Consider the following 14,239-nt stretch of genomic DNA (forward strand, 5'->3'; position numbering starts at 1 on the left):
TGCCGGCTGCCGGCTCCGCCCCAGCTGGATCGCGGCCGACCCACGCCCAGTGTAGCCGGGCCGCCGCCTCTGACCCTCCCACACCGCCCTGCAAACCCGTGGGTGCGCGGATTCCGACCGGACCCTGGCCTGCGGGACCGACTCGGTGCGTTCTGGGGTAGCTAGGACGGTCGCAGCAGCTGTAGAAGGGGTAGATCTGGGCGGGGCGGAGGGAGAGGGAGTTCCTACGGCCCGCTCCAGCGACTAGCCTGCTTGTCGGACACAGAGGTCCCCTACTCTGGGGATAAACGGTAGGGATGTAGGATGGGAATGGGAGGGGCATCACGGGGAAGGTTCTCTGAGGACCACAGCAGGGGGAGTGGGGTGGTGGACAGAGGCAAGAGTTGGGGTGTCCAGGGAGCACGTGCCTGCGTAGTCTCCTGGCGCCGACCTCTGTCCGTACCTGACTACTCATCTCCGCCAGAGGCACCCTGGTAAATCCTGGTTCATTTTCCAGTGCTGGGCGCCCCAAGGAAAGGATGCCCATTCAACCTGGGCAGTCAGGTGTAACTCCTCTCCAGCCCCTGCAGAATGAGCGAGGAGCAGTTTGGGGGGATGGGAGGGCTTCAGTGCTGGACTAAAGCAATTTGGCAGGACAGACACAGGATTAGGGGATGGGGAGCAGCCCTTTGTCCCTGGCATGGCCAGAGAGCAGAACAGTACAGAACCACAGACTCCCAGAGGTGGACTCTCAGATGTGGACGATCTTTTCAGTCTCAGTAATTTGCTTCTTTATTATTTTTTAAAATTTATTTTATCCATGTTGGCGGATGTAAGCACACTAGAGAGAGAGAGAGAGAGAAACCCCTTCAGAGGGTCTGGTCATCTGCCAATCTCTTTCTCCCAACTTTCCAGCTCAGGATCTTGGACACCTGTGCAAGCATCCTGTGTACTTTGTGTCCAGAACTTGAAGATGGGCACCCACCGTCAGCCATGTGGGTTTTGGCAATGCAATTGGGCCTACTCCCAGCAGTGCTAAGTTTGTTTGCGTACTAGGTATAAATGCGGATAGTGAAGGATGTTAATTTTTTTTTTTTTTGAGAGGTTTTTGCTATACGGTGCGTGCACTCACCAGACAGACAGAGAGAGACAGAGACAGAAAGTGAGAAATCACCCCCCAGGGGGGATGGCCACGCTGCAATCCCTTCTCCTCCATTCTCCTCTCGGGATCTTGGGCACGCACACACATGCACCCAGCATGAGTTTTAAGCCACCGGGTCCGGGACGTGAACCGCGGTCGACTACATGGGAGTCCAGTGACATAGCCATTATACTAACTGCTGGTCCCAAGGATGTAAAGTTTTAAACAAATCTCTTGTGTTTCTGAGAATTTGGAATGTGGTCATTTAGTTAGTAAGTGTTCCAACAACTAGGAAACCTATATTTGTGGAATCCATTCAGAAGTACGGTAAAATGCTTAGAGGAGTTTTAAGAATACAAGGGCAGGGGCCAGCATATGGTGTAATGGCTATGTTGCTGGACTCCTATGTAGTCAACCATGGTTTGAGTCCTGGACCTGGTGGCTTAAAGTCACACCAGTGTGCGTGCATGCCCAGTCTCTCTCTGTCTTTCTGGTGAGTGCACACACCCTATAGCAAAAACCTCTCAAGGAAGTTTCTAAAATTCCTCAGAGAATACATAGGCAAACTCTTCTGTCTTCATCCTCTCAGACCTCAACAGGAAGCCCCTATAATTATTTTCTTTCATAGGCTTTTAGATTATTTTCACACTTACCCAAGACAGTATATTTTTCTCTTATTAACGCTTTTCTGCACCTTAATTTTTTTTTCATCTGATACACCCCATACATCAGTACGTTTAGCAGGTCCTCATTATTGTCCTTGTGATGATTACCGTTAGCATTACTTTGGTTTTTCAGTCAAGTTTGTTAAAGTATAATTCATATACAATACAATACCCTATTTGAAGTTTACAGTTAGATGACTTTGGATAAATTGCAGGCCTGCGTGACCATCACCACAATTAAGACCTAACACTTCCATTGCCCTCAAAAATTATCTTGTGCCTCCTCCCAGTCAATCTCTCCCATTCGCAACCCCAGAAAAACACTGATCTGTTTTCTGTCTCTAGATCAATTTGACCTATTGTAGAACATCATATAATGAAATCATACAGCATGTAGTAGTTTGTGTCTACCTCTCTTCCCTCTTAAAGATGCTTTGAGATTAATTTACATGGTTTTGTATATATGTTTCAAATTTTACTAGAGAGTGTGTGCAGTCCCTGAAAAGAGAAAGAGAGTATGTGAGAAAGCACCCCCTATGGAGATCACACTGCAATCTCCATTTCTCCTTTTGGGATGTTGGGCATGCATACACATGTACTTGGCATGTTTCTCAGACTCTCAGGCTAGGATTTTAACTGTGCAGTCAGCCATGTGGGATCCAGTTATCTCAACCAGTGTGTCCTTGACTGGTTCAGTTTTGTATATTAATACTCTTCCTCTGCATTGCTGATGAGTGCTCCATGTAAGGTTTCTCTATTCCCTAGTGAAGCATAGGGCTCTTTTCCAGTTTGGGGTGGTTATAAACACAGGTACTATGAAATTTCTATGTAAATCTTTGTGTGGTTATATGTTTTTATTTCTCATTTATAAATACCTAGAAGTAGAATTTCAATGTCATATGGTAAGCGCATATTTAATTTTTAGAAGAAACTCGAACTATTTTCCAAAGCGGTTGTACCATTTTATGTCTTAGCTATGATACATGAGCATTCTAGTTCCTCCACATCATCACTTACATTTAATGTTGTCAATCTTTTTATTTTAGTCATTCTATGGATATATAGACTCCTCATTATTTTTACAGCTGAATACTGTCATTTATTCATATTGTCCTCTCTTGGGCATATAAATTGTTTCCAGTCTTCTTTGTTTCACTATAAATAGTGCTACAATGCCTTTTTTTTTTTTTCTTAGAGAGAGAGAGAGTCTTGCTATAGGGCACATGTGCTCTCCAGAGACACAGAGTGACAGAGAGAGAAGATGAGAAATCAACCCTCCTAGGGGGATGGCCACACTACAATTCCTTCTCCTCCATTCTTCCCTTGGGATTTTTGGCATGCACGCACAAGTGCCCTGTGTGAGTTTCAAGTCGCCAGGTCCAGGACTCAAACTGGGGTTAGCCATGACAGAGTCTAACACTATAACCACACACCACCAGCTGACCCTCAACTAGAGGTTTTTGCTATAGAATGTGTGCACTCACCAGAGAGACAGTGACAAGGAGACAGAAAGCGAGAAATCACACCCCAGGGGAGATGGCCATGCCACAGTCCCTTCTCCTCCAGTCTCCTCTTGGGATTTTGGGCACGCACACATGCACCTTGCATGAGCTTTAAGCTGCCAGGTCTGGCACTTGAACCATGGTCAACTACATGGGAGTCCAGCAACATAATCTTACACCATCTGCTGGTCTCAATCCTTTTATTTTTTTTTTTGATTGCCAGGGGGTGGGGAGAGAAAGAGAGAACTCTCTAGCAGGACATGGTCATACCACAATCCTTTTTCCATTTCTCCATCTTGTTGGGTCTTTGGTCATGTAACCCATGTGTTTTTCAAGCCTCCAGAGCTGAACTCAACATGTGGTTGAACGTGTGAGATCCAGTTCCCTTAACCTATTAGGCCACAGGGCCAGCCCTGTAAAGGATAATCTTATACACAGTGTATCTGTGATATAAATTCCTACAATCAAGATTACTGAGATATGTTCGTTAGTTTACCCCTTTCTGCCTGTGGATGTCACTGGGGAAGTATCGTTGCAATCTTCCCACTGCCATCGTGTCTAAGTAGGAGTTTCCTAAAGAGCTGGAGCAACTGCTGAAACTTTATCAAAGGGTCGAGATTTGACACAACTGATGAGAGCCTGAGGAGCCATTCTGAGTAGTGGGGAATGCTCACGCGGTAATGCGAGATCCAAACACCAAACGCTCCAGGGGCTTTGGGTGTGTCTCTTATGCCACTGTGGAGCAGGTGGCTGGAAGAGTTGTGGAACCAAAGAGGGCTGTCTCAAGAAAAGATTCTCAAAGACCAAGTGCCCACTTAACTGTGAAAGAGATCTTTGTTGATTGCATTAAAGAAGACACTGAAGAACATCACCTAAGAGATGATTTTGAACAGTATGAGAAAATGGAAGTGTTGGGAACCAGCAGTTAGCGTAATGGCTATGTTGCTGGACTCCCACGTAGTCGACCACGGTTCGCGTCCCGGACCCGGTGGCATAAAACTCACGCTGGGCGCGTGTGCGTGCGTGCTCAAGATCCCGAGAGGAGAATGGAGGAGAAGGGATTGCGGCGTGACCATCCCCCCTGGGGGGTGATTTCTCGCTTTCTGTCTCTCTGTCTGTCTCTGTCTGTCTGGTGAGTGCACGCGCCCTATAGCGAAAACCTCTCCAAAAAAGAAAAAAAAAAGAAAAGAAAATGAAAATGTTTGAAATCATGACTGACCGAGGCGGTGGCAAGAAGAGGAACTTTGCTTTTGTAACCTTTGATGATTGTAACTCTGTGGATAAGACTGTCATTCAGAAATACCATACGGTGAATGGCCACACCTGTGAAGTCAGGAAAGCCCTGTCCAGATTAGAGATGGCTAGTGCTTCCTCCAGCCCAAGAGGTCGAAGTGGTTCTGGAGACTTCGGTGGAGGTCGAGGAGGTGGTTTTGGTGGTAATGACAACTTCATCATGGAGGAAACTTCAGTGGTCACGGTGGCTTTGGTGGCAGCTGTGGTGGTGGTGGATACGGTGGAAGTGGGGATGGCTATAATGGATTTGGTAATGATGGTGGTTATGGAGGAGGCGGCCCTGGTTACTCTGGAGGAAGCAGAAGCTATGGAAGTGGTGGACAGGGTTATGGCCACCAGGGCAGTGGCTATGACGGGAGTGGCAGCTATGACAGCTGTAACAATGGAGGAGGTGGTAGAGGAAGCAATCTTGGAGGTGGTGGAAGCTACAGTGATTTTGGCAATTATAATAATCAATCTGCAAATTTTGGACCCATGAAGGGTGGAAATTTTGGAGGCAAAAGGTCTGGTCCTTATGGTAGTGGAGGCCAATACTTTGACAAACCACAAAATCCAGCAGCAACAGTAGCTATGGCAGTGGCAGAAGGTTTTAGTGAACTGCCAGGAGACAAAGCTTAGCAGGAGAGGAGAGCCAGAGAAGTGACAGGGAAGCCACAGGTTACAACAGATGTGTGAAGTCAGCCAAGCACAGTGGTGGCAGGGCCGAGCTACTACAAAGAAAACGTGTTTTAGACAATACTCCTGTGTATGTGCCAAAAGCACGAGGACTGTATTTGTGACTAATTGTATAACAGGTTATTTTAGTTTCTGTTCTGTGGAAAGTAGAAACCATTCCAACAAAGGGTTTTAATGTAGGGTTTTTTGGGGGGTTTTTTTGCACCCATGCTGTTGATTGCTAAATGTAATAGTCTGACCATGATGCAGAATAAATGTGTATTAAAAAAAAAAAAAGAGGGACCAGCAGATGGCGAAATGGGTACATCGCTCGACTCCCATGTAGTCAACCGCAGTTCGAGTCCCAGACCTGCTGGCTTAAACTCATGCCGGGTGCATGTGCGTGTGTGCCCCAGATCCCGAGAGGAGAATGGAGGAGAAGGGATTGCGGTGTGGCCATCCCCCCTGGGAGGTGATTTCTCGCTTTCTGTCTCTCTGTCTCTCTCTGTCTTTCTGGCGAGCGCACGTGCCCTATAGAAAAAAAACTCTCAAAAAAAAAAAAAAGATTACGATTTGAAAGGCTATGCCTACTCATGAGTTATGTGGAAGCAGCCAAATTGCCCTTGAGTCGGCACCAAGTTACAATCGCGCTAACAACACTGAGAGTGCCTCTTCTCACAGCCTCACCAGCTGTGCATTATCGACCGCCGTCATAGTTGCTACTCTGACCAGTAAGAGTACAATTTTTCATTCGCTTTTCTCTTATGAGTGGGGTTGAATATTTGTCCAAATATATAAGAGCCATTTTTATTTTCTGTTCCCTGAATGGCCCGATGACTAAGTAGAGTCGCCCTGTGTGGTGTCAGGGGTCAGCCCTCCAGGACTGAATTCCCAGGTCCTCCTGGGAGCTGAGCTGGTGTGGCAGAGAGAGAAGCATCCAGAGTTCATTCTGGTGTCTCTGCTTTCCTCCTGGGAGGATGGGGATGGGCAGCGAGATCCAGGCTTCTGTCTCGAACCACAAGTAAGACTGGAGATTTCGAAAGAGAAAGTAGATGGGAAATGATGAAAGCACGTGGTCCGACCATGGGAACAATTCTAAACAGGAAGGAAAGGTGGCAGCCAGTGGTATGGTGGTTAATGTGGCGGGATCCCACATGGCCAACTACATGGTTCAAGTCCCAGACCCTGCAATTTGAAAAACACTTTGGGCATGTGCGCATGTGTGCCCAAAATCCCTAAAAGAGGGAGAAATGGAGAAGGATGCAGTGTGACTATTCTGGGGGGGGAGGGTCTCTCTCTCTCTTTCTGGCAAGCACAAATGTCCTCTGCCAAATTTTTAAAAAGGGGTGAAGAAGAAGAGGGAAGTGGCTAAGAAAACGTCCGAGAGAGATTACAGCCAGTGACAGGATAGTGTCAAATGTGCTGCCAGCCTCAGCATAGGCTGGGGACAAGGAAAGCAGAGCAGACCCTCAGAGATGCCCAAACTATGCCCAAAGCAAGGCTGAATGCAAAGGGGCCGGCCACAGTGAGAAGAAGGAAGCCCCTTCAAGACCGCTCGGGCGGGAACACAGCGAACTGCCCAGTTCTTCCATATGTGCGAGCTCAGTTTCGCTGTCACCTTGTTCCAGGGCCCCTCTGGCCCACAGCCGGGTTATGGTCTCCCCACCCCCTGAACGTTTCTTGCCACACCTTGTGTCACACACACTGAATTTGCCCATTTCTCGTCTCGTTTGTTTGTTTGCTGTAGGGCGTGTGCACTTGCCAGAGAGAGGGAAGGAAAGTGAGAAACCACTGCCGTGGTGACGGCCACACCGTAATCCCTCTCCTCCATTGTCCTGTCAGGATTTCGGGCATGCACGAACATGTGCGCAGCGTGCTTTTCACCCTGCCAGGTCCAGGACGCAAACTGCACAGTCAGCCGTGTGGGACCCAGCCCCCTTAGCCTTCACGCCACCTGCGGGCCCAGTATTTGCCCATTTCTTTGTCTCTGTCCCGAACACCCCAGCTTCATGAGGTCTGAGAATGTGTCGTATTTACTGCCTGACACCGAGTCTAGCACCGTCAAAGGTAAGGAAAGAAGGAGAACGTGTAGCCTAAAAACCACATGGGGATCAGAGTCATCCTTGCAAAACTAACGTTTCCAAAACTCGGATGAGCTTTGCCCACATGCAGAGATCTCTGAGTAACTGCTGTGCACATGTAGATAGCCGTGTGTTTACAGTGCAGAGGAGATGAGGCCAGTGGCCCAGAGTTGAGGAACGTGGATCCTAGAATGCCACTGACAGCTCGGGGTTCCGGCCTGACCACACACACTTCGGGAAAGATGATTTAAGGAGTGGCTTGTTGGAGCCACTCTCCAGAGGGGCATCAGAAAGCATCCCAGAAACTAGGCTAACCAGTGAGAGTTAAGTCTTTTTTTTTTAATTTCTTTATTTTAATTTGACCAGACAGGGAGAGAGAAAGAGAGAGAGAGAGATGGAAAGTGAGAAAGCAAGCCACCAGGTCTGGGACTCGAACTACAGTCAGCCATGTGGGAGTCCAGTGCCCTTAACCATCACTCCACCTACCAGCCCCAAGTTAAGCCTTTTAAATGCTCAGAATGAATGACATCACCAGCTGCAAACAGGACTCACCTTGAGGAGTGACCCAGAACAGGGGTCCTCAGGGAGGTGCTGCCAAACTCCATGGAGATGTCCCAACTGGCACCTGAAGATGACAGGCCAGTGCTCAGGTGCACCCACAAAAGCCATAAGTCTGAATGGCGGGCCCCGGAGACACAGGTACAGCTGCCTCCCTGACAGCCTGAGGCATTTAAAGGGGAACATGTTGTCCCTCGGTAAGGCAAAGGGGGTGCTTAGAAAGATCTGAAAACGGAAAGATCTGAACGCAAATAAAAGAAGAGGGATTTTTAAAACATTCTTACTTGTTGACATACAATACATATTCAGGAAGTGAGTTCAATGAACTTTCACGAAGTAAACACACTCACATAACCTGCACCCAGACCAACAGGCAGCACAGTCCCAGCCCCTGAAAGCCCTTTTGCAGTTACACCCTGATAGGAAACACTTCTTTCACGTCTATCACCATTGATTAGCTTTGTTTGGTCTTGAACTTCACAGAAATGGAATCTCTTTCTGTTTTTAGAGAGAGATTTTTGCTGTAGTGCACATGCGCTTGCCAGAGAGACAGAAAGCTAGAAATCACCGCCCCAGGGAGAATGGCTATGCCACAATCCATTCTCCTCCATTCTCTTCTTGGGATCTCGGGCATGAACACACACACATCCAACGTGAGTTTGAAGCTGCCAGGTCCGTGACTCAAACTGTGGTCAACTGTGTGGAAGTCCAGCAACATAACCATTATGCCCTTTGCTGGTCCCAGAAATGGAATCTTGCAGTCTGTGCTTTTGAGACCTGGCTCCTTTCACTGGATGTTATGCTTGAGAGCATCTCCTGGATTGTGTGCGACTGTAGCCACTCTCACTGTTGTGCCATATTTCAGCATGTAAACAGCATGGTTTATCTAACCACTCTTTTTGATTATTTTGTTAATGCCAGAGGGTACATACATACCTAAGAGAGAGACAGAAATAGAGAAAGCACCCCCAATGGGGGCCTGATCATGCTGCAATCCTCTTTTCCCCCTCCAATTCTTTATCCCATCATGATTGAGTGTTTTTTCAAGCTGACAGGGCCAAGACTCAAACCCTGATCCACCATGTGGGATCCAGCTTCCTCTGTACAGTTCCTAACTGCTATACTGTGGGCTGGCCCTATGTAGACATCCTATTATTGAAGTGCTCTTGTCGTTTTCAGTTGCTATTTTTTTTTTTAAGAGAGGTTTTTGCTATAGGGTATGTGCATTCTCCAGAAAGATAGAGAGAGACAAAGAGACAGAAAGCAAAAAAAATCCCCCCCCCAGGGGGGATGACCACACCACAATCCCTTCTCCTTCGTTCTCCTCTCGGGATCTTAGGCACAAAGGCACATGCACCCAGCATGAGTTTAAACTGCCCAGTCCAGGACTCAAACCACAGTTGACTACATGGGAATCCAGCAATGTAACCATTATGCCATCTGCTGGTCCCTTGGCTATTATGAGTAGCACTGCTGTGAATATTCTGGTACAAGTTTCATGGCACATGAGCCTTACTTTTCTTGAGTAAATATCCAGGGATGGAATTTCAGGGTCAGCACAAGAGTATGTTTGCTTTAATAGATATTGCTATTTATTGATGAATAAAATTAAATTAAAGTTTGTGAAAAGAAGCATTTATAAAAAAATTTTGAAATCCATGTGTAATTTTTTCATACTCCACATTTTCCATGAACTTTAAAGATCTCTTGTCTTTTTTCTATATGTTAAACTTCAAATAAATTTCTTTTTTTTAGAGAGAGAGATTTTTGCTACAAGGTATGTGTACTCATCAGGGACAGAAAGACAGAGAGATCAAAAGGTCATTCCTGGGGGAATGACCACTCCACAATCCCTTCTCCTCTTGGTATTTTGGGCACACACACATACATGCCCAGCATGAGTTTTAATCCACTGTGTCCAGGACTCGAACTGTGGTCGACCATGTGGGAGTTTAGTGATATAACCATTACTCCATCTGCTAGTCTCATCAAATACAATTTTAAAAGTCTTAGAGGGGCCAGGAGATAGCGCAGCAGTGATACAACTGGACCCAGAAGGAAGAGATCCTTGGTTTAGATCCAAGGGTTCCTTGAGCATGCTGGGAGTATGTGCCTGTGATCCTGGCTGGCTGAGACTGGACGCAGATGGCAGCATGAAGGCCCTATTGAAAACTCTCTCTCTCTCTCTCTCTCGTTTCTCTCTCTCGTGGAAGAAATAAACTTAAAAAACTCATGTCTTGGAGATCCTAGGCCCCTGGGAGTATATGCAACTTGTTCTTCTGAGAACTGTTCAAGCCAAAGTGGACATATGTCCCCTTAAAGATAAACAGAGGCAGATGGAGCCTCCCAAGGCTGATGTTCCCAGATCCACTAGCAGACACCTGTTCTGTGGCCACCTGGGGTCCTCCCTTACCCTCTCTTGCCTGGACCACTCCTAGCATCGGCTGCACAGGGCTTGCTCTCTCCCAGCCCACCTCTAGACTTAGCCCACGAATTCCACCTTCCAGTCAACATCAGTGTAGAAAAACGGAGTGCCCACTTACTGCATGCCAAGCACTGGGCAGCCGGGGTGAGAACACACAGAGCCTTACAGAGCAGGAAGGGGCACATCACTTCAGCATAAGGTCGTGTGTGATAAATGTCTTGTAATGTACACACCCTCAGCCACCTCCTACAGATGGTCTCAGAGAAGAACCCCCACTAACATTTGAATCAGCTGTGTTCTAGCCCACCAGTTTAGGTTGCAAAAAAGGGATGAGGGACCAGCAGGTGGCGTGGTGGTTGGGATGCTGGACACTCCCACATGGCCAACCGTGGTTCGGGTGCCGGACCTGGTGGCTTGCTTTCTCACTTTCCCCCTCTCTCTCTCTGTGTATCTCTCTCTGGTCAAATTAAAATAAATGAATGAATACATAAAATTAAATAAATAATTATTTTAAAACGATTTCTTAAAAAAAAAAAAAAGGGATGGAAGTTGCATCAGAGGATGGAAGTTTATTGGTAAGACCAGCTGGACAGGCTCCCAGGAAGAGTCCACCCATTGGACAAGAAAAGGAATGGGGGCCTGGAATGCTGGCGGATGCAGCCTTGGCTATGCAAAGCTCATCCGGCCTTGTTTCTTCCCAGCCTGTTAGCTCCTGTGCCATCCCCCCACTGCTCTGTTTCTCTGGGACTCCCCTCCTCCCAACTTCTGCCACCAGGCTACAAAGGGAGTCGCTAGCCCACATGAGAACTGGCGCCCCTCAGTCCCTGATTTCCCAAGCACTTCATTCCTCTTTGGTAACACTTATTCACTTGAACATTCCCTGGTGCATAGGCTTCCAGAAAAGAACAGGAGCTCAGTCATGGCAAGACACACCTGAAGGAGGATGCTGGCCATATCCGTGTCTGTTTCCCACGCTTGAAAGGGCCAGTGAGGCAAGGCCTGGCCCCTGGTGGTGCAAGTGCTGAGAATGGTCTTTTTCCAGGGGCCAGATCTGGCACAGGGATGTCTGTTTAGGCAACCCCACTGCCTGGCATGACCTCTCTCCAGGGACCACCAGTCTGACAGTATGAGAAACACGACCTCCTGCGAGAAGCTCATGACCAGAATGACCAGAGACATTCCCTGGCATTCAGATGTGCACTAAGACATAAGGTGGCCTGCTGGTGGCATTCCCATCAATATCAAAAGTCTCAGAAATGTTGGGACCAGTAAATGGCACACTGGTTATGTTTCTGGACTCTCACATGGTTTGAATCCCGGACCTGGCAACTTGAAACTCACATCAGGCGCATGTGCGTGGTGGCCAAAATCCTGAGAGGAGAATTTAAGAGAAGGGATTGCAATATGGCTATCACCCCCTGGGGGGGGGTGATTTCTCACTTTCTGTATCTTTGGTTTGAGGATGCACCCTATAGCAAAAAAATCTCTCTCAAAAAAAAAGTCCCAGGGACGAGTTTATGGTTGGGAGTACTTTGGAAGTTGACATTCTAAATGTACTCTGGATTTATCATAAAACTACATTTACCAGGCTCCCTTGCAGCTGGGAGTGGCCATGTGACTAAACTCAGCCAATGAAAGTGAGTAGAAATGACTTGTGCGGCTCCTGGGTGGTGTCCGCAATGAGAATGAGTGTGTCTTTCCCTTTCACTCTTCCCTCTTTGGAAAGGAGGGAGTGTGGACACAGGCATGGAATAGCATCGTGAACTTCATAATCAAAGGCAACATTTTATGGATGAAAACAAGTAAGACAGAAGCATCCTGAGTCTCAGCGCCTTTAACCACCATAACCGACTAAGTATGGGAAAGAAACAAAATTCTATCATGTCGAAGTCACTGCATTTGGTCTCCGGTTAGAGCAGCCAATTTCCATTCTGTCTAATACAGAGTGCCTTGGCGAGCAATGAGGACACCAATCACTCCACTTCCATTCTAATCCATCCAGAAAGTCCAGGGTGGGCTCTGGGGAGGAAGATGTGAGGGGGCGGTGTCTCCTCTGGAGAAGAAATGGAGAGGAGAGAGGACACCCAGAGGAAAGAGGACGTGGACATGATCGACTCAGTTCTCTTCAGAGTTGCCCAGGGTCTACACCATCCTGGGTAGATTGGAGATCACCCTCATTTTTCTTGGGAGTAAGAGGCTTGAAGCCAGGTCAAAGCAAGTCAGATGTCACAGAGATGTTTTCGCAGAGGTGGGTGGACCCAATGCTGTCTTGTTCCCGTTCACCGCGCTGGAGTCACCACAGATGCTGGCAACCATCTCGTCCTCCTCTTCCTCCTGAGGACAAGCAAGGCCATGGGTCAGCTCAGGGGCAGAACACAGGGGGAGGTCCCACCTGTGGCTTCATCAGGATCCATGAGCTTCCCACAGAGAAAACCCTGGTCACAGGACGACCAAGGGAGCAAGAGCAGCCCCCAGGCCCCAGCCGTAGATGGGGTCTCAGGGGGATTGGTGGAGTGGCTATGGCTGCAGTCGTAGGTCTGAGCCACCAGCAGGGGCATCTGCAGGACGGGCACAAGGGGAGGAGGAACAGATCTTCACCCCTGCCCAGGTGACAGGCAGGCTCAGAAATGGGGGTTAGGGACCTCATAGCAAAGGGGGTATGTCTTGGGAGTGGCGTGAGACTGCCATGTCCACATGCTCCGTCCCAGTCATCCAGCCACCCAGTAACACCCGGCTACTCTCCTGACTTGGGATACAGTTTTATCTATCTCCTAGAGGTTTCTAGTTCCCTGGACTGGCTCCCACCCGCTCCCTGGTCTCAGGCACCATTCTACAAATGAGCGCACACTCTCGCGGCCAGCCTGGCGCTGGGCCTAGCCAGGCATTGTGTCTACAGGTGCCCCCGTGTTGAAGGATACCTGCGTGGTCTCTTTGTGAGAAGCCATCTCCATTGAACCCTTGTCCGTGATCAGCTTATGAAAAGGCCTCCTCCTGCAGGGGCAAAGTGAGCTCAGAGCTGTCCCCCACCGCTGCTGCTCCACTCCCCCTGCCCCTGACAGAGGGCCCCAGCGGGCTCACTGGACTCAGCGGCAGAGCCTGGGGGACAGTGGGACACTTCAGCACAGAAACGGCACACAGAAGGAAAGAAGAAAACTACAGCAAGATGGATGTAGTGGGGGTTTTATAAGTGATTCCCAAATTTGGGAGGGGCCGGCTAAGAAGTACTCAGCCTGTGAATGTGGTGGGAAGGAGGTTCTCCTAAAGGATGTCGGGAAATGTTGAGGAGAAAGGGAGAAAGATGAGCCGGTCTGGTTCACTCCCTCCTCCCCAGTTCTGGACCCACCTCCAGGTGTGGCAGGCCCCCAAGCCCAACAGCAGGAGGAGAAGGCCAGCCAGCAGACCCAGGACCCAAAGAAGCTGCTGGAACAGCTGCAGACGGTGCAGGGCTGGAACAGAGTGGGGACTCAGGGGCAGCCATGGGGACCCGCTCCTCCCAGGCAGCCCCACCCACGAGGACACCACTTATTCTGACTTTCGCATTATCCCTAATGCGCCCCCATACGAGGGATCTGCAAGCAATCAACTTCGACTAGACAGACAAGCTGCAGGCCAGCAGAAGGGGCTCAGGGAGAGAAGCCCTGGACCTGAGAGCTGGCCTGCACGCAGAGGGGCTGGAAGGAGCCTGCTCCCCCTCACCTCTGGTCCCAAAGTAGGTGGAGGCAGAGGCAGAGCCTAGGTTGTTGGAGGCGGAGCACACATATTCTCCCTGGTCGCTGGGCCTCAGCTCCTCCATGTTCACCCTCAGGGCATTGGGAGAGGCCACCACGTGGATGTGTGACTCGGCAGGAGCACCCCCGGGCTGACTGGAGGCCACCAGCCGACTGCCAAGGTGGAGGCTCAGGCTGGCCACAGGCTCACTGTCCACTCGGCAGGCCACGAAG

At 48.9% G+C, this 14,239-nt stretch overlaps 1 protein-coding gene across 1 annotated transcript; it reads right to left on the reverse strand.

Annotated features, from left to right (window-relative positions):
• Nucleotides 1-12,060: 12,060 nt before the first annotated feature.
• On the reverse strand, nucleotides 12,061-14,228 carry LOC106733329 (sialoadhesin-like). Its single transcript, XM_027766449.1, has 4 exons — nucleotides 13,995-14,228; nucleotides 13,642-13,744; nucleotides 13,217-13,289; nucleotides 12,061-12,632 (listed from the first exon to the last, which is right to left on the reverse strand). Exons 1-4 carry the CDS (start codon nucleotides 14,089-14,091, stop codon nucleotides 12,525-12,527), a joined length of 381 nt encoding a protein of 126 aa, XP_027622250.1. The 5' UTR covers nucleotides 14,092-14,228; the 3' UTR covers nucleotides 12,061-12,524.
• Nucleotides 14,229-14,239: the final 11 nt, after the last annotated feature.

Source organism: Tupaia chinensis, unplaced genomic scaffold, assembly GCF_000334495.1.
Source record: "Tupaia chinensis unplaced genomic scaffold, TupChi_1.0 Scaffold143574_1, whole genome shotgun sequence".
NCBI classification, from domain to species: Eukaryota; Metazoa; Chordata; class Mammalia; order Scandentia; family Tupaiidae; genus Tupaia; species Tupaia belangeri.